The sequence below is a fragment of the Colletotrichum siamense genome, assembly GCF_013390195.1.
Source record: "Colletotrichum siamense strain Cg363 chromosome Unknown KSG_Cg363_contig01, whole genome shotgun sequence".
Taxonomy (NCBI): domain Eukaryota; kingdom Fungi; phylum Ascomycota; class Sordariomycetes; order Glomerellales; family Glomerellaceae; genus Colletotrichum; species Colletotrichum siamense.
This window is the reverse complement of record NW_023501014.1, coordinates 7,819,448-7,843,168: the sequence shown is the minus strand read 5'-3', so window position 1 is coordinate 7,843,168 and position 23,721 is coordinate 7,819,448. Positions and strand designations below refer to the sequence as shown.

The 23,721-nt window shown below is 55.6% G+C and overlaps 9 protein-coding genes across 9 annotated transcripts; 3 read left to right on the top strand and 6 right to left on the bottom strand.

The window, feature by feature from the left end:
- Window positions 1–243: 243 nt before the first annotated feature.
- Window positions 244–1,773, bottom strand: PAO3 (Polyamine oxidase 3; the record flags this gene model as incomplete). Its single annotated transcript, XM_036633828.1, has 3 exons — window positions 244–1,385; window positions 1,440–1,488; window positions 1,540–1,773. The coding sequence occupies 3 exons, from the start codon at window positions 1,771–1,773 to the stop codon at window positions 244–246; spliced, it is 1,425 nt and encodes a 474-aa protein (XP_036501747.1).
- Window positions 1,774–2,521: 748 nt separating this feature from the next.
- Window positions 2,522–3,724, bottom strand: CGCS363_v001978 (uncharacterized protein; the record flags this gene model as incomplete). Its single annotated transcript, XM_036633827.1, has 1 exon — window positions 2,522–3,724. The coding sequence occupies one exon, from the start codon at window positions 3,722–3,724 to the stop codon at window positions 2,522–2,524; it is 1,203 nt and encodes a 400-aa protein (XP_036501748.1).
- A 3,587-nt stretch (window positions 3,725–7,311) lies between these two features.
- On the top strand, window positions 7,312–8,457 carry Acot8-1 (Acyl-coenzyme A thioesterase 8; the record flags this gene model as incomplete). The annotated part of the gene is made up of 2 exons (XM_036633826.1): window positions 7,312–7,584; window positions 7,642–8,457. The coding sequence occupies 2 exons, from the start codon at window positions 7,312–7,314 to the stop codon at window positions 8,455–8,457; spliced, it is 1,089 nt and encodes a 362-aa protein (XP_036501755.1).
- A 615-nt stretch (window positions 8,458–9,072) lies between these two features.
- On the top strand, window positions 9,073–11,079 carry CGCS363_v001976 (uncharacterized protein; the record flags this gene model as incomplete). Its single annotated transcript, XM_036633825.1, has 1 exon — window positions 9,073–11,079. The coding sequence occupies one exon, from the start codon at window positions 9,073–9,075 to the stop codon at window positions 11,077–11,079; it is 2,007 nt and encodes a 668-aa protein (XP_036501756.1).
- A 454-nt stretch (window positions 11,080–11,533) lies between these two features.
- CGCS363_v001975 (Cytochrome c oxidase subunit 4) lies at window positions 11,534–12,573 on the top strand (the record flags this gene model as incomplete). The annotated part of the gene is made up of 5 exons (XM_036633824.1): window positions 11,534–11,624; window positions 11,749–11,805; window positions 12,021–12,179; window positions 12,235–12,335; window positions 12,403–12,573. 5 exons carry the CDS (start codon window positions 11,534–11,536, stop codon window positions 12,571–12,573), a joined length of 579 nt encoding a protein of 192 aa, XP_036501753.1.
- A 279-nt stretch (window positions 12,574–12,852) lies between these two features.
- Window positions 12,853–13,344, bottom strand: CGCS363_v001974 (uncharacterized protein; the record flags this gene model as incomplete). Its single annotated transcript, XM_036633823.1, has 1 exon — window positions 12,853–13,344. The coding sequence occupies one exon, from the start codon at window positions 13,342–13,344 to the stop codon at window positions 12,853–12,855; it is 492 nt and encodes a 163-aa protein (XP_036501754.1).
- A 771-nt stretch (window positions 13,345–14,115) lies between these two features.
- CGCS363_v001973 (putative 6-phosphogluconolactonase) lies at window positions 14,116–15,440 on the bottom strand (the record flags this gene model as incomplete). The annotated part of the gene is made up of 3 exons (XM_036633822.1): window positions 14,116–14,938; window positions 14,997–15,106; window positions 15,180–15,440. The coding sequence occupies 3 exons, from the start codon at window positions 15,438–15,440 to the stop codon at window positions 14,116–14,118; spliced, it is 1,194 nt and encodes a 397-aa protein (XP_036501751.1).
- A 2,238-nt stretch (window positions 15,441–17,678) lies between these two features.
- Window positions 17,679–18,416, bottom strand: CGCS363_v001972 (uncharacterized protein; the record flags this gene model as incomplete). The annotated part of the gene is made up of 1 exon (XM_036633821.1): window positions 17,679–18,416. One exon carries the CDS (start codon window positions 18,414–18,416, stop codon window positions 17,679–17,681), a length of 738 nt encoding a protein of 245 aa, XP_036501752.1.
- A 1,004-nt stretch (window positions 18,417–19,420) lies between these two features.
- crf2 (putative glycosidase crf2) lies at window positions 19,421–20,875 on the bottom strand (the record flags this gene model as incomplete). Its single annotated transcript, XM_036633820.1, has 3 exons — window positions 19,421–20,220; window positions 20,270–20,707; window positions 20,758–20,875. The coding sequence occupies 3 exons, from the start codon at window positions 20,873–20,875 to the stop codon at window positions 19,421–19,423; spliced, it is 1,356 nt and encodes a 451-aa protein (XP_036501749.1).
- Window positions 20,876–23,721: the final 2,846 nt, after the last annotated feature.

Below are 23,721 nucleotides of genomic sequence, written 5' to 3'. Positions count from 1 at the left end.
TGCGACATCGCAAGAGACAGGGCATCCAAACTGCAGGCGGCTTCTCATTGAAGGATTGAAAACGTATCCACGTCGACGAAAGGGTCTCCGCTCGAACGAGTCCCGAACGAATAATGTCATAAGCGAGCAATAAGCGGTGCCAGGAAGGAAGGGCACCGAGGCCTAAATTCAATACGGCTAGCCCAATGTAGTTCCCCATATCTACGGTGTCTATCTAAGCCCATCTTGTACGCCGCATGTCATCTACAACTTCGCACTCTCCTCGAGCAACTTGAGCAGTCTTCCGACACGCTCGGCCTCTCTGTACCCGCTGACGACGGCTCCAGCAACACTGCCACGGTGCTCCATCTCGGTGTGCTCTCCGGCAAAGCCAAGGCGCCCGTCCCAGACAGGCCTGCTCAGCTCCTTGAAGTCAAGAGGACTACGCTCGCCGTTCTCTGAAATGATAGAGGGAGTTGTTGTTGCACCACGGGAGTACTCGTCAGTCAGCCAATTAGTCAGGCTGGTGTCTGTCGGCTCTGGGGGTTGAGAGGACGGTTGGAACCGGGAAATGAGGAACTTGTGGAAGGCGGCAGCTACATCCTTCGGGTCGTGTCGCAGAAGGGCGGTGGCAGGAGTCTCTGAGAGATAGGTCAGAAGAGTTGGGCTCGGGCCCGGTAGCGACGGCGCCGCGAAGTTTGCGGTGACCAGAGTAGAAGCCTCGAAGACTTCCAGGGGCGTAGAGCTCTCGGTGACAGGCTTAGTGGATGTGGGCAAGAAGGTATAGGAGCCGGCCTTGTCGGCCTCGGGCCACCAGGCGCTGGGGTATTGAAGCAGAAGCTTCTCGAGGACACCAACATGGGTGCCCTTAATCGCCTCTTGAAATCGGGGTGGCAGAGCGGGACTGAAGGTGCTCTCGGGAAGGGTCTTGAGGACACCAAGAGGGATGGTGGAAATGGCCGTCTTCGCCGTGAACTTGTTGCCGTTGGTATCCGTGACAACGACGCCGCTCTCACTGTGTGATACACCCGCAATCTTGGTACCCAGCTTCACCTCGACACCCTTGGATTTGGCATCCTCGACGACCCTGGTGACGAGAGCCTGGTAACCTCCCTCGGGAGCAGCATCGGAACCTGCAAATGCCGTAGCGCCCTCCCAGCCAGCCCACTTGAGAGAAGCCTTTTCGAGCTTGAGGCCCAGCGGGACCTCTAGGGATCGAGCGAGAGCAGCGGCCAGATCCTTTGAGGATTCGTCGGAGGCTGTTGAGAAGAGAGCCGAGTTGGGTGCCAGCAAGGCAGATGCCAATGAGGCAGACGATGGGGGAGGCGGGTTGGGAAGCTTGGTAGAAGCCTGAGCAGCACCCAAGCCTGAACGCAGGCTATCGGCACTAGAACTGGGAAGGCGGCCTTCACGGCATCAGCTATGGCAATTCTGGTCCAGGGCAAAACGTGATAACGAACCATTGGGGCCATAAATCACGCCCTCAGCAGGCTGGGGCAGGTGAGCAGCCTACTCATCTCATTAGCCTGACGCCAGTCATGCATAATCATATCGACTTACAACACCGAAATCCTGAGCGATGTGTCTAGCAGGATTTCCCTCCCGGTAACCATGAATCCAGCTGCATCCAACATCAACCTTGACATCTCCCTTGACCCAGGTGTTGGCACGTCCTCCGATTCTGTCTCTGGCCTCCAGGACCAGGACCTTGCGTCCCTTGCCGGCAAGCTCGCGGGCGGCAACAGCGCCGGACCAGCCAGCTCCGATAACGATGGTGTCTAGTACTTCTGCCATGATGCTGCGAATAGACATATGTACAGGTCAAAGGGAACACGAGAAGATGCTTATTGAATCAGACGAAATCCGGGGTGGTGCTTCGCCTGATTAAATGAACCCCCACCAAACACCCCGCCCGTCCCCAACGCTGTAAAGGCGGCGGGGGCGGAACCCAACCCGGGGAGATGTCCGACCGGGCCGACCATCGGAACCGGCGGGGTCTTCCAGGCGCAAAGGGTCCCTCCCTCGTCTCGAGGACACACCTGAGCTTGCCCCAAGTTCCGTTTCCGGCCTAATTCCGGCGATACCCAATGGCATCATATCTTGAGGTGAAGTTGTCTTCGCCAAGAGATAAGGTTTTCTGTGTATGCTGTGCTTCTTTCCCTCAACGCGCTTTTTTCCCTTTTCGTGGTGAAAAATGCGTCTTCTACATCAAGTCATTGAGTGATTGAGAGATTGAGCAAGCTAGAAAGCCGGCGAGGTTTGTATACGGTCAATGACAGGCGTTGCGGCCTTTTCTCTTTCTCTTATTCTGTGCAATTATGCTCACTATTTAGTCAAGTTTTGAACTTCGTTATCATCCTCACACTTTTCGTTCTTCCTGACGTTCTTCTGACGTTCTCGCGTTGTTCATCAATCGCAGGACCGCCTTTGAAGAACGCGCCCCGCTTCACATTGGCCTAGATCTTGCTCTTCAACTTGAGCAAGCAATATAGTTCCGAACACTCGCCGGCCTTGCGATCTAAGCTTCACCGCCTCCCCGGTATCACCGGCCAACCCACGATATCCCGTCCAGCTCATCGAGATACTCCTCATACGAGCCATCATCCTCACCATCTCGGGTCTGTGCCGACCCGCCGAAGATGGCACCAAAGTCTGAGTATACGTCTTCCAGGTCGTCTTCGTCAGCCCAAGCGTACTGGCAGTCTTGGTCTGACGTCGGGAACGCCAGAGGAGCGTCGTCATCCAACTCTTCCAACATGGTCTCGGACGGCGTCAAGTTAGGCGAGCGGGCTGGATGTAAGCGTGGCGATTTCGGCAACGTGCGTGTGGACTGCGGCGTCCTCGGAGGAGACGGTTTCCTCTCCACCTGCGTCGACAGAGCACTTGGACTTGGGGTATTTACTACGCCAGGGCGCATCAAAATTACCCGCGGAGGTGGCTGTTCCTGTCTCTCGGCAAGTGCAAAAGACGGAGCGACGAACCTTGCGCCGGTGGCAAGCTGTTGGCCATGGTGAAGCACAGCAGCATTGGCAGCCGCAACGGCAATGACGACGTCGCCCCGCTGCGTCGCCTCGTTCCGCACTCGGAGTCTCACTCTGTTCAACACGGCCGCCCGCAACATCAACGAGCTCTCACGGTTGAAGCCCGGTTTCCCGTGCTCCGGCGAGGTGGCCACCGCAGCCAGCTTGACGAACCGCTTATCGCCCGAAGCCGCACCGTCACGGTTGATGATGTGCGTCGCGGGTAGTGAGTACGGCTGGGACAGTCGGCTGGTGATTAGATGAAGTCTCAAGCGACGCTTCTTGGAGCTCAGGGCGGCCGTGTGTGGTCCGTCGACGTCTGAATCTGGCCTGCGGCGTTTTTCGAGCTTAAGCAGCGAAAGTTGTTTAGGAAAGTCAAAGTCGGCTTTCTCATGTTTCTCGCTCAAAGTAACTGCAGTGTTCGACTGATCTCGGGCTGAGGAGGAGGAGGCCTGTTCAGTCGCTGGGGTAGCCTTCGGTGAGGCCGTTGCGAGGAGCTCAAGACATTGTATCAAGGGACTCTCCGCGTCTTTTGGGGCACGGGTTTGGGCTGAATTCGAGGGGCAGCCTCCATGGTGTATGGAGCATTGCCGTGGCACCAATGATGAGAATAGGTCGCTCCCAGCGTCCGAGTCGATGGTGTCTTCGCATCCCGACCTCTCAAGCTGCCATGTCCTGAACGGTTCTAAGGTCTGGCGGTTTAGAGACCCGACTTCGAGCACCATATTTGGGCTTTCCGCAATGGTACTTTTCTGGAGTGAAAGAGTTGGTGGATGATTTGCTGAAGTCCTAGTCCAGGCCCACGGGTTGCACTGGAGGAGGACTCGAACGATCAAAGTCGTCTCATTCCCCACATCCGCTCACTGAGTGCTGAGCTTGCTTTCATACACATCCCACTCGAAAGAAATGACGGATAGTTCAAGCGAAGGTGACTACGGAGCAAAGCGTCTCCAGAAAAAGAAGGAAGACAGCCAGAAGGAGTCTCTCTTGGCCGGATAGAAAGGACCCTTATGTCAAGTGACGGGCGTGCGGGCTGAAGTGGGGAGGACGGGAGAGGCGAAAAGGCTAACTCGGGGCCGCGACTGCAAGACAAGCACGAGACCCAGTCTCCTACTTATTTTGCCGGATTCCTCTTACTACCGCCGCAGAGGCACAGAAAGTGTGGAGAGGCGGAGAAAGAGAGACACAGGAGGGAGATCAGCATGGACCAACGGGGCGGAACCGCTCATTGGTAACCTGACCAGCGTATCGTGTTCAGACTCTGTTCCCCTCTCACACCTCCTCTTTCCTAGCTGTGTGGTGCTACTTCGCCGTACCACGCAGACCAGACTAGGCGGAGCGAAAGGTCGATGTTGACTGATGTGTGGAGGAAGATGAAGCAGGGCAGGGGTCGCGGGAGGCAGGAATGGCAAAGACCTGGGGAAAAGACCAGCTTGGAACGAATGGGATGGTCGGGATGCGGCGGTCCCCCCCTGGTCATGCACCACCACCCCGGTCTGGGGTTGAGAGGGGCAGACAATGTGACATGGGCAGGAAATTGGGGCTTTTTTTTTCAGCCTTCAGGCTTGGGACATTCTTGAGCTGTACGCAAGTTGAAAGCCCAGGAATTCAGGTAAGCATGTTGTGTAGCATTCCCAAGAGGAAGGCAAATATATATCTCATCTCTTGCCGCCTTGTTCATGGTTTCGCGTGGAAGTAGACAGTGGTTCATAATGGCTTGACATCAGGTGAAGCTTCAGTCGGTCTTTGTTCATCGTAAATAAGTGACCCATCGATAACATTGATGGGGAAGTGATGAGAGAAGCGCCCGCCAGGGAGGAAGAGACATGATTTCCTGCACCCCAGACTAGAGACTACCCTCTCCGAAGTCGATGTGACACGACGATGCACGCCACACATTGTCTTCTAGGTAGAAGGCCAGGTGCTGACGCTGACACCTCCGAGAAACAAATCGGAGGCTCTCGGCGGGAGCGCGTTTGCGAAAGCAGGGGTGCTGATAGCTTGTAGGGGATAGAAATGTTACGCAGGTTCAAAGGCCAATGTCTTTATCAGTGTACCCGGGAGTGGCTCTCGCCACTATCCGAAGAGCTGAGAAGCCAGGAAGAGGACTCTGCATTCCTGATCACCTCGATTTTTCCCATTATATTTCTACAAACCCCAGTGTACAAAAGTCATGTTTTTTCTGGAATTTTTGGCGGCTTTTGGGCATCAAGCAATGTTTCTTTTTCCGCCTGTGGCTTGAGTCACCCGCAGCTCTGAGGTTTTCCAATTGCGCTCATCCAAACAAACAGCCACGCTTTCAAATATGGAGGGCCTCACTTGGTCCTGCATCTTGTTTCAAATAGCATCCCGGTTAGGAAGTCCGCAGTCGGCCATCCTTTAAAGGGTTCGATTCCGACGACTGATCAGCGAGGCCACGCCCCGGTAGAGCAGGCTGTCAGCAATGGGACAAACTGCAACGATCTGCCTCTTCGCCTCCTCGCTAGCAGTTTGACTGGCATCCATCTCGAATACCGAAGGAGCCAAGCCAGAGCAGTCGAGATGTAGCAACACAAAAAGAAGCACCAAGTGCTCAGAAGGCGACGGCAGAAGCTGATCTCACACCGAACATGTCTCTCATTTGCTCGCTCAGTTTGCGGGGGAAAGCCGTCTCCCCAGGCCTTGTCCTGCCATCGTGTTCATGCGCCTGGCCCATCACTACGGGGTGCATGATGCAGTGTGCCCGTCCAACAGAAATCATTCCGACACCGCTCATCAGCAGCACCCTTTGCTTGATGGCATACCTACTCTGAGCTGAGAAGGGGGGCAGGGCGAGGCGAGGGCGTTGGACGCGGGGAGCCCGGAAGAGCATCGCGCGGTGCTCGTTTGCCCACCGAGCAGTGCGTTTTCCGTACGGATGGCTGCTGTGGTCTGGTTTGGGCTGTTGGACAATGAGCCGCTAGCCACGACATAGGAGGGTCACGCGCCGTCTAGGAGAATTCTCACTAGGGGGTGATTTCGGGGCGAGAAGAGCGGGTTTTGGACCAATAATGTCGGGGACGAATGACTTTCTCGATGTGGTTGTAACTTGTATGAATTGGGTTCGTCCGTCGGTGGCAGCCGGGCGGGCTGTGCGGTGCATCAGTGAGCAGGTACCTACTGACCGAATTGCCAAGGAGGAGTCGACATTGACAAGTTCTCGGCGTCTTTTCCAGCGCTCTTCTGTCAGTTGGTAAAACATACCAAGCCTTCCTAACCCAAGAAAGTCATCCAGAAGTCCGGAACGCCCGCATGCTGCAACTCCTGCATATTGGGCCCAGTAAAGCTTGTCAAATACAGCAGAGATGGGTTCAAGACACTCATCAACTGCCTGGCACAGCTAGACAATTAAGCCAAGACCCACTGGTCTGCTGTGTCTTCCATCAGTTGTCAAAAGCGCTGACAGTGGGCTCTTGGCCGAGGCCACACACGCCAGGCCACAAGTGTAAGGTGACAACCGACCAAAAGTTCGTCTGAGGTCGTGTTTGTTTTTTGGGTCCGTGAAGAGAAGAGTCCTGTCAGATCGAGGCAAACTGGTGGGCAATGTGTCCGCAATTAAGGGTAGCAGCGGCTTTGGCCTCTTGAGAAGAGTCGCGACATGGGTGTCCAAGTACTGTCAGAGCGTCGAATGCCTTAAATGATACCGTATCTCCGGGCAATGGTGATCACTCATCAGCATCGCCGTCTTACATCAGCCAACTTGGCGTGTTTTCCGTTCAGAGGTCCCTCTATCCATCTGTTGCCACCACCGTGAACACCCCGATGCACCCGGAGCAACACGGAAGCCGGCCATCATGAAGCTCAATTGACCCAGGGCCGATAATTATGGGCTTCTCACGGAGCGAGTCCGGGTGCCCCACAAACAACCACGGCTCTCCCTGGAGATCATCCTCTTTGCCTCCTCCACTCCAACAAGGAGCAGAATGATCCAGCGTGAGCGAGGAGCTTCCCCTCACATGGCTACCTCGGCTCCGCACCGAGAGTTTGGGGGAGCAGCTCCGGTACGCACGGCCACGGCCCCGCCACAGGCCACTTCGTCCCGAGGTTCATTTTCCACTGGACGACCGATGTCTCAAAAACAGAGACTCTGTTGGGCCAAAAACAGTGCCCCTGGAAGCTTAATTCGCAAATCCCAAAGCTTTCATAGCTGTCAACTTTACCTGCCAGAACTCGTCTCATAAGCGTGTAGAAAGATCCTCGGGTTCGTGCTTTATTTTGATGAATTGATTTTCCATTCAGCCATTCAACGCCATTCACTCTGCCGTCGCACTGTTCATTTTCTCCCTCACTCACAATGTCCGAGAAGCTTTGGTTCCATAATGTTATGGCACTTGCCCCTCTACCGCCGCCAACTCCCGACAGTAAAGTCAAGCGATACATGAGCCTTTGGCCAGCCTGGGTCCCTGGATCGGAGCTCGTTGGCGGCAAGGGGCGCGGATCCAAAGCAGATCCTCGAGCTGCCTACGGAGGACATGTGTACACACAAGCCCCACTAGCTGCGTGTCGAGCGTTGGAAGAGGAGGAGCCGGCAGGGACGGGTACTCACTCAGGGGGTTTTGGACTTCATGTGAGATATCCAGTTGAATTACCAGGTGATGGCCTCGGTCACTAACTCGTCTCTCAGAGTATACAAGGCTGCTTCTCAGCGGCGGCAAGGGCCAACCGGCCTTTCGTGTACGAGGTTTCCAGTTTGTCTACCAGTCGGACGTTCTGCTCTCGCCTGGTAATAGTGCGTCAGCCGAAGGAACCAAGCAAACGACTCCAGGCCGATGACTTCAACCTCGAAGACTTAGAAAGCGAGCTCGGCGATGTCTGCTTTAGCTGCATATGCACTTTCAAACGACCAGAAGAGGGCCGGGTGAGCTCCCAAGAAGTTCCGCCACAGCAAAGATTTGCCGAAATTCTCAAAGCAAAAGCACCCGGGGACTGGCCCAAGGCGCCTGCAGTGGACGTGGAAGAGATCAAAGCCATGTTTCCCGACGCCTCGGGTCATTTCCCCATTGTGGATATGCACAAGGTCGACTTGACTGGTTGGAACGAAGGAAAGCCGGTAACAGAACGGAGGGAACTGCTCTTCTACCGGCTGAGAGGGCCCCTCCCAGCTGACGACCCAAACCAGCATGTTCTCGTGCATGCTTTTGAGTCAGATCGCAACGGCCTTCTGATGGTGGGCAACCACATCGGCCTCGGATGGAGTCTGGGAACAGCAGCAAGCCTGACGTACGCCTTCGTTGTTCACGTCAACGTTGATGAGGCTGTGATGAAGGATCCTTCAGGGGCGGAGGACGGGTGGTGGATTCAGGAGGTTTCGTTCCCTCGTGCGGGTCAGGGGCGAGGGGCGCTCGTGTGTAAGATGTGGAGTCCTTCTGGTGTTCATGTGGCTACGGGATATCAAGACGGCATCATTAGAGAGCGAAAGGTCGAAAAGGAAAAGTTATGATGACATGATGAACCACCGACGACCGGGCAAGGAATGGGGACACGCTAGCCCCAGCCGTTGTCAGGTTTTGTATACATTTTAGGTACTTACGTTAGACAGATTCTCTGGAGGTTGATAGATGGACGAGGCAATTTGGTTGTAGATGAGTTTTGCTTGTAGATGACACAAACATTCCTTTGGCGGGTTTTCGCACCTGCAGTTTCCATGCTCTACCTTGTAAACTGAAGTCGTTGCTTCTTTTTCCGTCTTTGCCGTTCTTTCCCCTCTTTGCTTCAACACTGAAGTGACTGTCAATTGAAAAGGTCTGACGACTTGCGCCTTCCTAAACTGCCTTTCTGCTACCTACCCTCCCCGTCGACAACAAAAAGCTCACCACCGCGTTTTACAGCCAGAGTCTTTTCTCAGCAACCACCCACATCATTGTTACCGCCATACCACCTCGCGTCCTCTCCTATACCGCGCTACTTACTCATCGGTAACCTCGAAGCTCCATCTGCAGTCACAAAAATTTCAAACTTATCCAACATCGAATAAGCCCTTTTTTTTCTCGTTTGTTTTGTTTCTCATTCTTCAAGTCTTCGACACCCGGCTCTCGAGGCCGCCTCCCACTCCAACATGCCGACAATCTCACCCTCTCGTCCTACCCCGCTCATCCAGAAGTCGCGCCTGATCTCCTCTATCGCAGAGCTGGAGGAGACTTTGACGGAGACTCAGGCTGCTGCCGACCTCATCGAGACAGAAATCGCCTACAAGGACGCTGAGATCGATGGCTTGAAACGGGACAGGGTCAGCCACTCAGGCTCCACGAAGCGCTTCGACGACGCTATCACTCAAATCCGAGTCAAAATCCAGCAGCTTTGCGACAAGTTCGATGAAAAGATCGACACATTGGCTGCCCTCAGAGACAGGCTGGAGAAGAAGAAGGCCAAGCTCGCCGCGATTGCCCCTGTCGAGTCCACCGACGCCCCTGATCCCAAGGACGACGAAGAGGCAGCGGCACTACTCGAGATCACAAGCACTCCGTGGGAACAAGTCTTCGTCACAAGCGACGACGGCAAGACTTTCGTCAGGCCGGCTATGCTTCGGGGTGTCCCATCCACACCCATCACCGAAGACGGTCCGTACTGGGTGCCTACCTGGACAAAATTCGTCGACGCCATGGACGCAGATCGCCTCCAGCGCCAATACGAAGACGACACTGATGAGAGGCACGAGAGAATGCTGCATGGCCCTCTCACAGACGAGGAAAAGGAGGACTTCGACAAGCGTGACAGGAGGTACTATCGACTGGCCAATGAGCTGAGAGTGGTCAAAAGATGGTTTTGCCCTGGAAAGACGATGCATCCAAACCAGATGATGGCTAAGGAGCACATGCCCGCTGAGGGTATTTGCCAGTCGCACAACCTGTACCAAGTCTGCAACGTCCTCAATCGTCTCCAAGCTTTGCATGTCCGAGGCGAGCTGGCTATGGAGCCGCTCTACTTCCTCCTTTGGCGTATGAGTGTCATCTTCGAACGGGGACCGCATACCGGTGCCAAATCTTTCTGCAGGTCTATCGTTGAAGAGGGCCATCACTCTCTCGATCCGGTTATGCGACAAGCCATTATCCGCGGCGCTCAGCATACCAACGACTACAACTTTTATGGCCGTAAGCTGGACAGAATTGGGGGCCAACCGCTGTCCAGAACATCTCATGTACTGCTATCGACTTCGACAGAGGAACAACATGGAGCTGGAACCACTTCTGAGCCATCAACCGCAACCCCCTCAGGGCTTCGTGGGCCTCGGCTGACGTCTGCATCAGAAACATATGCACCGCAAACCCCAGACACGCCGTCGCCTCGTTCGCGCCGGACTCCGACCAAGAAGCGGGTTCAGACAACTGCCCCGGAGCAAGGCCGACGCAAAAGACGAAAGTCTTCGACAACTATTCGTCAACGCACACCCGAAGACGAAGTGATCGTCGTGGACGACTTCACTCCTCCCAAGAAGATGCGACGACTCGAGTTCATAATCCCTTTGCGCCCCAGATCTTCTGTCGAAACGTTGGACTTTACCGAAAATTCTGCAGTGGCTTCTTCCTCGACGAGGGCAGCAGTTTCCACGACCGCGAAGACCTCAAGCACATCCGAAGCATCTGAGAGAACTTCTCACCGACAAGGTCAGACGAGAACAGGTCTCGTCAGAATGAGTCGGCCTACCGATGTCGAGAAGCATCTCGAAGCAGCGCAGGACGTGATTATGGAGGCAATGACAGGAGGCGAGGAAATGCAGAATCAGTGGCTACACATTGGTACGAGTGGCTCACAGCATATGTCGCTTGACAACTTGAACAGCGACGGCCATTCACGGGATCTGGCTGAAGAGGAGCATCATACTGGAAACCGAGAGTCTGTCATGTCCAATGACAGCAGAGAAGACGAAGATATGAGCTTGTCGGGCGTTACGGAGGAGGAGAAAGGACTTCTTCCCAGGGATGAGGAGGTGCAGTTCTTAGCAGAGCATCCGAGAATGGATGTTGGCCCCAGTCCCTTCCCGCGAACGGGTAAAAAAGTTTCGCATGGGTTCATCTTCCCGTGGCTCCCTTGCACTGAGCGTGAGGCTATGGTAACGTACTACTGAGCGATGAGGAGGACGGATTTGGCTTGCTACGGAGGACGGGAATCAAGGACGATTGGAAACAGTCTGGGTTGGCTTTTGCTCACTTGCTCAAAGACCTCAGTTTACCGTATTGAGATTATTCATGGTACGAATAGCTGGCACTCATAGACATATAGCCGTCCACTGTCGTTGTACGTTTATCTCACAAATCATGCCACTCTCACGCTTCCTTCTCATAAGCTCGGTAATGTCACCGCTCTCATTTGGTCGTCTCGACATCACGTGACGTGGAATCGCTTAATGTTCCAGTTACGGTAGGCACCTCTTGGCCAGTGCTCTCTGGAGTGGATTCCCGTAGCTTACCCGACAGCCGCAACATCAAGCCATCAAATCAGGCCATCGACAAATCCCTCTCTCTTCACCCAAACCCGACGTCACGAACCTCTCCTCTCCAACCCACCCAATTGCCGCCGCCATGTTCTTGCAACGCTCCGCCATCGCCGTCGCCCGCCGGGCTGCCGTCGCTCCCCTCGCCAGACGCACTTTCGCGACCTCCATGATCCGCCGTACGATCCCTCAATTGATTCCTGCCTGACTCTTGCGTCCCTCCCCCAAATCCCGAAAAAAATACACGCGAGCCCGCCATCCCGATATCACCCATACACTTCGCTGACCCGCGCGATCACACAGGCGATGCTGCCCCCAGCTCCAGCTCTACCCCCGCCAAGAACTACAAGACCCTCTCCGGTAAGGTCTCCGTCAATTGACTCGAAATTTCGTGAATTGGACCTATCCTCGGCCGGCGCGGTGTCCCGGAATGCTGCCATCGCTCCAGGCAGCCCACCTAAAAAACCAACGACACCTCCCGAACCGCGTCGAACGATGGACGGCCATGCAAACGAATTTACGAGCAAACTATTTCGAGAGAAGCAAGGAAACTAACGTCAATTGCTATGGTACAGAGGTCAAGACCGAGGACGACCTGCTCGGTCCCGGTGCCAAGCCCGGCGACATCCCCACCGATCTCGAGCAGTCCACCGGTCTCGAGCGTCTCGAGATTCTCGGAAAGATGGAGGGCGTCGACGTCTTCGACATGCGCCCCCTCGATGCCTCCCGCAAGGGTATGCGACCCATCAACCCCTCGGTATCGAACACCAAAGTCTAATGCAACCCCAGGAACCATGGAGAACCCCATCCCCGTCCGCTCTGCCGGTGACGAGCAGTACCTCGGCTGCACCGGTGCCCCCGCCGACTCTCACGTCACCCTCTGGCTGACCGTACGTCGCCCTCCCGCTGCGTCATGGCCGGTTCCGTTCGGGGCGCTTTGTGCTGACACCTCGACAGATCTCCCGCGACCGCCCCATCGAGCGCTGCCCCGAGTGCGGCTCCGTCTACAAGATGGAGTACGTCGGCCCTACCGAGGACGCCCACCACCACGGCCACGACCACCACCACGGCTACGAGGAGCCCAAGACCTTTGCCGACTTCGTCAAGCCCGAGTACCGATACCAATAAATGCACCATCTTGATGGCGAGCCTGTAGTAGCAAGGGGATCGGGGGCGAGGCGGCATCGGGTTGCTCTGGAGTGAGCACGGCAGATGTGTAGATTACCTTAGTTGTGGCTGTATAGAACCTTTTTCTCCCGACGTGATGTCCTCCGTCCGCTCCCGCGTACCCCGCTCGGACGGCTTTCCGCTTCATACTTTGTAGACGCAAGCAGCTGTGACAGCTTCAACGGTCAACTCTGCCCTGCGGGCTGTAATGATGCTTGTTTGTGGTGTAGACGAAGACGTTCACTCGGGCTCGTCAAAGCTCAACTTGATCTTTTTGCCCTTCTTCTTGCCGGCCTTCTTTTTCGACCCCTCATCCTTGGCCTCGTCTTTCGCGTCTGTCTTGCCGTCTTCCTTGGCATCGTCAACACCCTCGCCAATGACCTTGCCAGCCTTTCTCTTCTTGCTGGCCCCGATGCCAGCAACCTTGTCTGCCTCCCTCTTCTCCTCCTTGGTGACGTCTTCCTTGTCGGCCTCGTCCTTCTTCAGCTGGATCTCGTCGACGCCTCCGTCCTTGTCCACCCTCACATCGACAACATTGCCTTCGTCGTCGACCACCAGCGGCGCGTCCTCGGCCTCCTCGCTCTCGGAGCGCTTCTTGCCCGCCCTCCGCCGCTTCGAGAGAATTGGATCGGGGTCAGCGGCGTTGCCTGCTGCTTGCGCGTGCAGGGCTCGCAGGAACGGTGGGATCTTGGTGTCGTAGGAGAGGTTCTTAGAGGTGATCTTGTCTGCCATGGCGGCAATGGGCGAGGCGCGGCGTGGCGCGAGGTATTGTGCGTGTTTTGGTCGCTGTTGTTAAAGTTGATTCCTGCTTCGAAACATCCCGCACAATCGGGAGACAGGAAAGACGGGCGAAGAGAGGCTGGCGAGAGTCGTATACGGGGCGGGGTGTTATAGTTGATGGTTGCGCAGAGGTTGCAGCAGGCAGGCGAGGACTGTTGTTGACTCCTGCCCATGCGCTCGCTCGCTTGCACGGGGTGGGGTGAGGCTCTTTAGTGGTTCAACCAGAACCGTTAGCGGATGTTTGTTCGCCGATTAGCGGCCTCTCCAACGTCGTAGTGCATCCGCCTCGCTAAATTCACAGTGGACACGCGCTACGCTACCTGTACCGGCCGTTAGCCCTGGGCCGACCCATCAAGGTCCCGACCTTGAACTTCCATTGACAACACCTCATCTTTTCTTCTTCCATCACGGTGCGGAAACATCACGAGTCACAGCAATGCTGCACACGATTTCGAAAGATTGATTGGTGAATCTGATTCAGAACCTCACATTCAGAGGTAACTACTCTAAAGACCAATGACCAAGGTATCTATACAGGCAAGAACAGAGTGTAAATGCAAGCAAGCGGTGTCATGTCTGATCCAGCCATGCCATGTGCCCGCTACCCGAACGCCTGTGGCCCATCTCGCCATGCAACGCCGTGCCCTTTTTTCCCCCAAATGAAAGAAGTAACGAATCCCTTTTAAAGACAAGAAAAGCGACAGACGAGACCTCGCAGCGAGCTTAAGCGATCTGCTGGACGTACTGGGGACCGAAGTCCTCACCAGTGCCAATGACCGACTTGGCAAGCGTAGCACCGGCGGTGAGCTTGCCATCCTCGCCACGGTTGAAGGCGACGATGCCGTCCTGACCATCCTGGTTGCCGACGTAGAGGATGCTCTCGTCCTTGGACAGGCTCATCATGCGGGGCTTGGTACCTCCAGAGGAGACGGAGTCGGCGAACTCGAGCTCGATGCCGCCGGCGGTGGCCTTGCAGGGAGAACCACCGGCCGCGGCGGTCTGCTTGACCTTGAAGTGGGCGATGGAGTCGGTCTCGTTGCCCGTGACGCGGTTGGAGACGTAGACGTTCTTGCCGTCGCTGGAGATGGCGATCTCGCCCGCGGCAGCGGTGCTAGCGTTGGCGGGAGGGAAGGCGGCGCCAAAGGTGCTCAGCTCCTGGGTGTGGGCGAAACCGACGCCGGTGCCGTTGTAGGAGACTTGGAAGACCTCGACCTGGTTGGTCAACTCGCAGAGAACCATGTAGTGGGTTGCCTGCTCGGCCTTGGTGGGGTACCAGGAGCCGTGACGGGGGCCGCAGCCGGCGGGGACGCTGTTGCTGTTGGAGATGACGAAGGCATCGTCCTTAGAGTCAATGATCAGGACGCGGTCGCTACCGAGGTCGTTGACGGCGAAGAAGCGACCGGAGGGGTCGAGAATGGCCTGGTGGGCACGGTTCTGATCCTGGCGCTGCGTGTTGGGACCGACAGGATCAGTAGAGTTGAGCTGCTTGAGGAGCTTCAGATCGGTGCCCGAAGAGATGTCCCAGATGTCGATGGAGCCCTGGCCGCTGTCGGATGGTCAGCTTATGAATGTGGTGAAGGATGTGTTATGCTAATTAGACTTACTAGGACGCGCCGACGAGGCGCTTCTGGTCAGCAGTGAAGGCAAGGGAGACGACACCTGTAGAGCCAGTGCTGTTGGTGACAAGCTGCAGCTTGTCCGAGGCGGCGTCATACTGTAGAGTGTGTCAGCCTGTCAACGGTCTTGGGAGATGAGATGGCAGGAGCCCAATTAAAAAAATTACATACGGTGAACAGACGAAGGTCGGCGCTGTTCTCATCGACAGCGTAGATGAGGTTAGGCTCCTTGAAAGCCATCCAGCTAGCAACGCCGGTGTCAGTGTAGTTGTCGACGACCTTGAACTCCTTGCCGTCGTAGCTGACAATGGAGATGCGATTGGCACTGCCGACCAGGAGCTTGGCAGCAGTTCCAGCGGATGAGTTGGTCTGTCTGCCAATGACAGCAGCAGAGGCGGTGGCCGCTGAGGCGAGGACAGCTGAGAAGCGCATCTTGGATTTTGATTCGAATGGTGGAAGTGATGGGTTTATTTTGAAACGATCGTGAGATTGTGTGAAAGTGAGGGTGTGTGAGAGAGTGTGTGTATGTGTGAGTGACACGTGTGGTGGAAGTAAGAGGGAGGAAGAAGGAAAATTCCTCTAGGCAGCACGCGAAAGATCAAAACAGCAAGGCTGCCTGCCAGTTGAAAGAGAGGGTGGAGGGTGGAATGCTGAGATGGAGGAAAGAGCAGTAGAGGCTCAAGTCGGGTCGTTCCTTCTTAGTTGTTGTACTGAGAGAACAGAAGCGGCAAAAAGGGACGTTTCGTTTCCTTAAAAGCTGAAATTAAGTTTGGTCGAAAGCTGCGAATAACATACAAGATGAGACCTCATCCGAATTTCCAGGGAAGAAGGAGGCAGGGCCAACCTTATAAGTCGATCAAACATACAAGCTTAGGTAGGTAGGTTGGGCAGGCTGCACATGGTTGTTGACTCTGTGTCTCTCTAATTCATCCTATCCCATGCATTCCCTCCCAGTTGGATCCCAGCTTTCAACACCACACACCCCCAAGCCACGGGCTGAGTGAAGGGATGGGATGACAAGCCCACTGCACTGGGACACACAGAGGACAGGCGGGCAGGCGGTCGGCCAGATAGCAAACCTTTCTTCACAAAGCCCCCTTTCTGCTGTCAGACTCAGACACCCCGCACACATCCAAAGATCCTTTGCCTTACAGGGCTTTCTTGTTCGAGAGATGCAAAAGACGCAATGGCAAGGGAGGCCGGGGTGGCCATGGCGGGAGCCCAGCAAAGGTGGGAATGATTGGCGAGCAAGACGCGGCAGAGACGCTCTTGTTGGTTCAGGGGGGGCATGTCACACGGCTTACTCGCCAGCCATGCAGAAGAAGGCAGGCCCTCTAAAAGAAAGGAGTCCTACATCAAATGACGAGATGGTAGGCGCCTGTCGACCTGACCTTCAGACCTTGGCGAGAAAGGCTCCGACACTCATTTTTTTGCTCATGCTGCATACGTTCCTCAAACCCGCTTGACGCAGGTAAGCATCGGCGTCAGAGTCGGATTCCAGTCTGGTCCAGTCGAGTCCGAGGGGCTCTGTCTGGTTTGGCGGATCCTGTCATCTGCGCAGCAAGCCACTTCTCGCTACCCAGCTTGGCAGACAACAGCGGCGACAGAAGATATGCAAAATTCGCGGTCCGTAGTAATCCAGCAAATATCTCACTTACTGTTCTCCTGTCCAAAAGATTGAAAAAAAAAAAAGCCCCAGCTGTGTGCCACCCAATACTCTTGAAACAGGGGCATCGAGCGTGCCAAAGTGCTGCTTAAGGGGTTAGGTTACCAAACAGCACATCTCGGGCTCTTCCAGGCGCTGCGGTTGGCCGGGCCTGGTGTGCTGGTGGGAAGGGCTGAGCTGGGCCGCGTTTCGAAACATGTTCACCCGCCTGCGCAGCCGTTGACGGATTGGTTGAGAAACTTTCCGACAGCTGACCTCGCGCAGGCCTGCAGAGGCAGAGGCGACGGTAGCCCCCAAGAGAATGCTCTGGGACGACGTTTTCTCCTGGTACGGATGGCCTTGCGTAAAGTCCCAGACTGTTCTGTTGTTCGCCCTCTACTTCGGTTTCGGTGGCCCAACTTACAGGAAACAGCTTAATTTGAAGAGCCGAAATGCAAACTGCCCTGTTCAACAAGAGGCAGCCACTCGGGTACGTATCTTCAGTGACCTTGACACGAAAAGTGGGTTCTCCAACCGCTGCATGGGGTACGTATCTTCTTCCACTGCCGTCAACACCTGCATCTATTCCCGGCGTGGCTGCGCTTCGACAACCAACCAAACACCAGCAACAGCACCACCACCACCACCACCATTGCAGACAACGACCGGACGAAGAGCCTCCCTCCCGCTCCGCCGCCATCCACCAGAGCGACACGGTCTGCACACACTCGCTATCGAGATGGGTAGCCAAGCTCAGCACTAACGCTGCAGGGGAATGCAGGGTGGCCAGAAGATCCAACCAGGTCACCGGCATGAGGGAACCGCTCGTGGCACGCTGATTCCGTTCTTCAAATAAGACTTGTGTCACGACGCCGATTGGGCCGAACTGATCGAGCTCTTTGGGACGGGAGAAACGCTTGGTTAACGTTCAAAGCTTTATTGGTGCCGTTCAAGGCCTTTTCTAGAAATCTACCGAGCCGCGACTCAACCTTGAAGAAAACACCACCACTCACTCACATCAAGCATCACCAGGTGATGCTGACAGCCTTCCCCGCATACTCCATGCCCCCATCCCGCAAGATATTCTCAAAAATCCATCTCCCGACATCCTCCCTCGAAATGCCATAACCCACAGCCTTGCTCTCCACCCCCGTCCTCGGATCCTCGACTCCCACCCGGACTGTCCTCCCCGGCGCCGCCCCGTCGCTCAGAAACGCAGGCCGCACCGCCGTCCACGCCTCCCCGGACCCCGCCAACCGCTCCTCCATCACCTTCTTGTCTGCGTGCGGCGCGCGGAGCAGGACATGATACATCGGCACCTGCAGCACCGGCACGTCCCTCGCGAACCCGCTGATCCCCGTCGTCGATACCACCGCCATCCGCGGCTTCCCGACGACCCCGCGCCCGCGCAACGTCTCGAGCGCCCCCAGCACCGCCGCGATGCCGTTCTTGCACACGTCCGGGTCCTCGACGGTCATCTTGCACACGTCCAGCGGGCTACCGATGCTGAACGACACGGCGTCGACGAGCGCATGCGGGTTGGTCGGGTTGACCAGGCACGCCGCGACGTCGTCCACGTTGCGCGCGTTGCCCTGCTTGACGACGAGGTTCGGGTGAGACGACGCCGGGAGGATGGGGGTCAGCTTGGACGGGTTGCGGCAGAGGGCGATGCAGATGTAGCCCTCGGCGAGTGAATGTTTGAGGGCCGCGAGACCGCACCCGCCGGATGCGCCGAAGAAGGCGATGGTCTTGATGCCGGACATGTTTGGTATGGGTGGGTGATGATGATGCTGGATGTAGTGTCTCGCAAAGTGCAAGTGATGTAACGCGCGTGAAGTGAGATATGAAGTTGGCTATTGGTTTCTTCGACTGAACTTGCCTGATCTCTCAGTTTATCCGACATCTTCATCATCAACGGCTTCCATCGTCTTTATACATCACCGTCATAGTCCAGTCGGGCAGATTCGCAGCACCACCGCCATCCCAATGCCCTGGAATACGCCATCTTCAAATCAGCCTTACGCCGCATCATCCACATCTCGCTCCCCGCGCGAGAATGAACCAACACCCAAAAATCAAGCGCGAGATGAACTCCAGGCGCAAAGTCGGCAAGGTGTTCGTCCGTAAGTGGACTTCCCACTAGGTTGATCGACGGAGCGCACACATCCCTGTCGCTGCTCAGGATCCGCCTCGTCTGGGGGTTCCCTGTCCCCCCAGATGCCGTCTTGCAGATGTTAGTGCAAGATAATGCCGCCCGACCGTGAATGTGCACTCCTTAACATTTCCAAACATCCATGCCGGCCCAAGGTCCCTCCGACGGCCAAACCCATGTGGCTCAGCTCGCGTCTTCGCTCCAAACCGCCAGAAGCTCGATTCGCGACGCATCTGCTGTGTAGCTACAACCCCACGATATGCTGCAGACTCATGCACCAATTGGCCCAACACCATGGTCCCTTAAGAAGATGTCACCATCAACTTTCAATTATAAATCGCTTCACTTGGCCAAAACCTCGTTGCACAGATTTCAATCGTGTCATCCTTTTATATACCAGGTAAATCACGTCACAAGGGCCGCCTACATATGCAATGCGGCTGCTGAACTCCTATAAGGAACGGACGGCAAGCGCCATTACCACAAAATGCCCAAGAAAACCACCAGAAAATGCTCTCATTACATACAAGTAGCTGAAGCGAAACCCCGGTGAGTGCATCACGTTATCCATTAAGCATTTTAAACCAAAAACAAAGTATGCTACCATGCAATGCCTTAAACCCAGAAAGCTGCAGCCATGGCGATGAGCGCAGCGAAGGCGCTGGCGCCAGCCATGGACTCGTGGCGCACACCGAGAGATGTGCCGCTGCCGCTGCCGCTGCTGCCACTGTTGCAGTCCTGCGAGAAGCCACTGCTGCCGCAAGAAGAGCCGGATCCGCTGGAGCCGGAATCACCCGACGATCCAGAACCAGATCCAGAGTCGGAGCTGGAGCCACCACTGCTCTGGCCGGGGTCGGCTCCCGGGCCGCTGTTGCTGCCTCCGGGAATCGTGGCTGCCGATGCTGAGGGTTGGGCCGCACTGCCTGAGGCCGATGAAGCGCCGGCATTCATGTCAAGACCGGTGCCGAGGAAGCTCTTCAGGATCGTGTCCTTGTCGCTGTCCACGACCGTATCGTTGGTAGCCTTGATATTGTTGTAGTAGTAACTCTTCTTGCTGTTTGTTCCTGGGGAGCTCTTGGCGTTGTAGCAGTTGATCTCAACGTCCTTGACCTGGGCGTAGTAGTAGCCGGCATTCTTGATGTCCTCGCCATTCCAGTCAATGGCACCACCGGCCCATTCGATGGTGCCCTTGGCGTTGGTGTCGGCACCACCGGGCCAGATGGAGAGCTGCACGCGAGCAGGCGTCTGGGGGTAGTCCCACTGCTGGGCGGTGGAGTTCCAGGTGTCGGAGCGCTTCTTGGTTCTGCCAACCTGGCCGTCGACGAGCCACTGAATCTCATCGGGAGTCCAGTGAATCTCGTACGTGTGCCAGTTGTTGAAAGTGTTGGACAGGGAGATGTTGCCGGATTGATCGTCTGCAAGAGTCAGTTAAGGTTGAAAGCTTAAGGCACGGGCCAGACGTACACTTGGGGATACCCTGGAAGTAGTAGTTGGTTTGGGACATCTCGAGATCCGCACCAACCCACTCGTAATCGATTTCGTCCTTTACATCACCGTACAAGATGAAGGCAGTCACGACGCCGGGGCCGCGGGAGGTCTTGATGGTGGCCTTGACACTGCCGTACCACAGGTAGGTGGTGGAAGCAAGGACGGTGCCGACACTCTTGGCGGGCATGGTCAGGAGCACGGCGCCATTGCGCAGGGCAGGCTCGCCCTGAGCGACCCAGTCGGCCTTGCTCGGGTCGCCGAGGTACTTGCTAATATCGACGATGCCATCCATGGAGTTCATCGACATCTTCTTGTCCTGACATACGGGGGCGGGCACGCAGGCATCGAGAGAGAAGGACATTCGCGGGTCGCAGCCGCCGAGGCAGTAGGCACCGGTACCACACTGGCCATATTCTGGAGGAGTCAGATCAAGTCTTGGACATTTCGGGCAGAGGACATCTTACGGGAGCAGCAAGGCGCGGATTCGGGGCACTTCTGGGTCAAGGAGCAGCTGGGAGGGGTTTGGGCGAGGACGTTTGATGCGCCGAGGAGGGCGAGGCCCAACGGAAGAACCGACAACATGTTGTATGGTGTTTGTTGAATACAATTAAGGTATTAAGATGGGTGAGAACGAATGACTTGGGAACTCGGTGGCTCGCCAAAAAAGAGAGCGACGTCGGTTTGGGTGTCGAAGAACCCAAGAGATGTCGCCGTCCGCGGGGCGCGGAGATTGTTCGTCAGTTGTTTGTGTTTACTGGCTGCCGCACTGCCGGTTGGAATTCGGCTGTCTGATGACGGTGACACCACGGGGACTCGCGTGTTCGGTCGAGTGTGCGTCGTGTTCCGGGCTGCGGGTGGGATATCTGGGATGCCGGTTTAAATGAATTGACTTTCGAGTCCTTGTTGGGACGAATGGAACAAGAGAGTTCGGATAGGGTTCGTCCTGTGGCGGAAAGGCAAAACGGTTTCGCGGGAGACAGGATGCTTTGTTCGAGGCAGAAACAATGCGAACAATGGCCGTGTGGTGAAGTGCGCGATACAACCTAACGAAAGGGTGCAAAATGCGTATTAAGCGATAGTAGTAAAGCGATACAGCGGAAAGGCGTCAGGCTGCTGGTCGGGAACGAGTGACGACCGTGTAGACGACGATGGAGAGGGATAGAGGGATAGGTATGGAGAGGAGAGAGAGAGGAGGAGGGAAAAGGGTCAAAGCCAAGACGGCGAGAATTAATTGGGGGAAGGGATGGGGGCAGCGGGAGGAGTGGGAATGAGCGGGAAGTCAAACCAGGCGAAAGTTAGTACTTTAAGGTACCTCACACTTTAACCTACGTCTACAATCCTCCAGCTAATTCTTACGGTTAACACGGATTGACTACCAACTGCCTCCTCTGGTTCGTTGGTCGCCTCGCTCGCTACCTTAGTGCTCGTGTCCGGGCAGCCCAACTCAGGGCCAACAGCCTGCCTGGCGCTGGCGCTGGGCTAAGGTAGCCTCTCTCCCTCCAACTCCCTCGGGACTAGTCATCCATTTCACTGAGGTGATGTGCGTCCAGTGTGTTTTGATCGCCTCAGGGCAGTCAGTAAGGTACGGATAGAGAGCATTGTCTGAGGCGAGGTACCCCTTTCCAGTTGCCTCCCTCCCCCTCCCCCTCCAATGGACCAGGTCTCCAGGGCAGTCTCAGTTCCCTTTCTCCCTTCAGTAGAATCTTCCCACCAAGTATTGTGCTGGCAGAAGACTCCTGCTCACACATCAGCCGGGCACCTGACCGTCCATCCATCATCCATCCATTCTTCGTCTGTCCAGCGCAAATGGAACCAATCGCTTTCCCCTCTGCAACGCCCTCCCTTGCCCGAACCGGCCAAGCGTGCTTGATTTAGGTAGCAGAGCCGGACCACCCTGCCCCTGCTCTCTGTGTTTTCCCTGCCTGCTTCCTCCGCCCCTCGCAGAATCAATGGAATCCACCAGAGAAAAATACGGGGAAACCAAGGGATGCACCAAGAAACTGGAGAATCCGCCAGTCCCCTCGTAATGAACTCGTCCGCTGATCTCTGCTTCTGATTGGCCACCCGTGCGTTTTTCCCCCTCTGATCACCCCAAGATCATGTTTTTTTCTTCTTCTCCTTCTCGGGTATTCCATCCACAGTCCCCTTTTGGGATTAGCCCCCCCCAGGGCCTGTCCACTTTTGCAATTCGATTGAGTCTTTGCCTGCAGCGATTTTCGCCCCCGTGCCGTCCTTCCCCCGTCCTGTCGTGTGTGCTCTGTGCGGCAGCGCACGGGGCATGTCACTTTTGACGTTGACTGACGATGATGTCTGCAAAAGCACCTGTCCCGTGGCTGTCAATACCTTCGGACGACATGCAGGCTTGATTGACAGGTGCTGTGCCACGCTGATGCAAAGTGCTTGGGCGACGGGGGCTGAAATGAACCTGACGGCTGTACGCATCAGGATCGAATCCTCCACCACTAGCGTCCAACATCCAGACGCCAAACAATTTCAGAATTGAAGCCCTTTATGTACACTGAACTAGCACACAAAGATGACGATTGACAAGCACCAACTCACCAGCCAACCAACCAGCCAACCAACCAGCTACCTGCCGCTACTCGAGTCTCCAACCCGGTCCATTGCCCCCGGCGCCGGTGGCCGTTGAAACCACAAACCTCATGCAAATAAACTGTTACACAAGGCCGGCCAATCACCTCGCCCTCCCCCGCGTCGAATCGCACATGCACCACCGTTGGAGGGGGGCACTTGAATCTACACTGCTTACTGCGGTGGACTGTTTGACCACATGCGACAGCTGCGAGATCTTGCGTCCCCCGTTGGCTGCGGCCATTTGCGCCGCCGAGGCTTGCTGTGTGTAACAGGCAGATATCTGCTGTGTTCCGTCGACGAGACAAGGCGGACGTAAGGCGTTTTGGGTTCAAGAATGAGAGGGGCTTGTAGACAAACATATGACGACAGTGATTGTTTTATGGCTTAGAACTGGCATTCTGCTTGGGTTGGGAGGTCTATCAATTTTTGACGTGGAATATGTCTGACTTGATACTGAGCAAAGGTTGAGAACGCTTATGGCAAATAAACCACCTCACCCAACTTGCTCGACCAAGATGACACCATACGTAGAAACTTAAGACCGTTGATTCAATGGCACTGGGAGTATGTCGTAAGGGAAAAGAAAACCAAGTTAACGGGCGCGGAAAGTGTTGGTGTTGAGACAGTAATAAACAGTCCACACCAAGTTTGCCAGGTTTAATATTGCATATAAAATAACAAAAATATTGAAATCAACAACGCCCTTCGTATAGTTCGCAGGAACAACAGAATACAAATACCTCTAAAGTCAGAGAATCACTAATATAAGACAGCAATAGAAAACTGGATAAGAGAGGCAACGGACATGGTAGGCATGTACAGGAGCAGAGGCT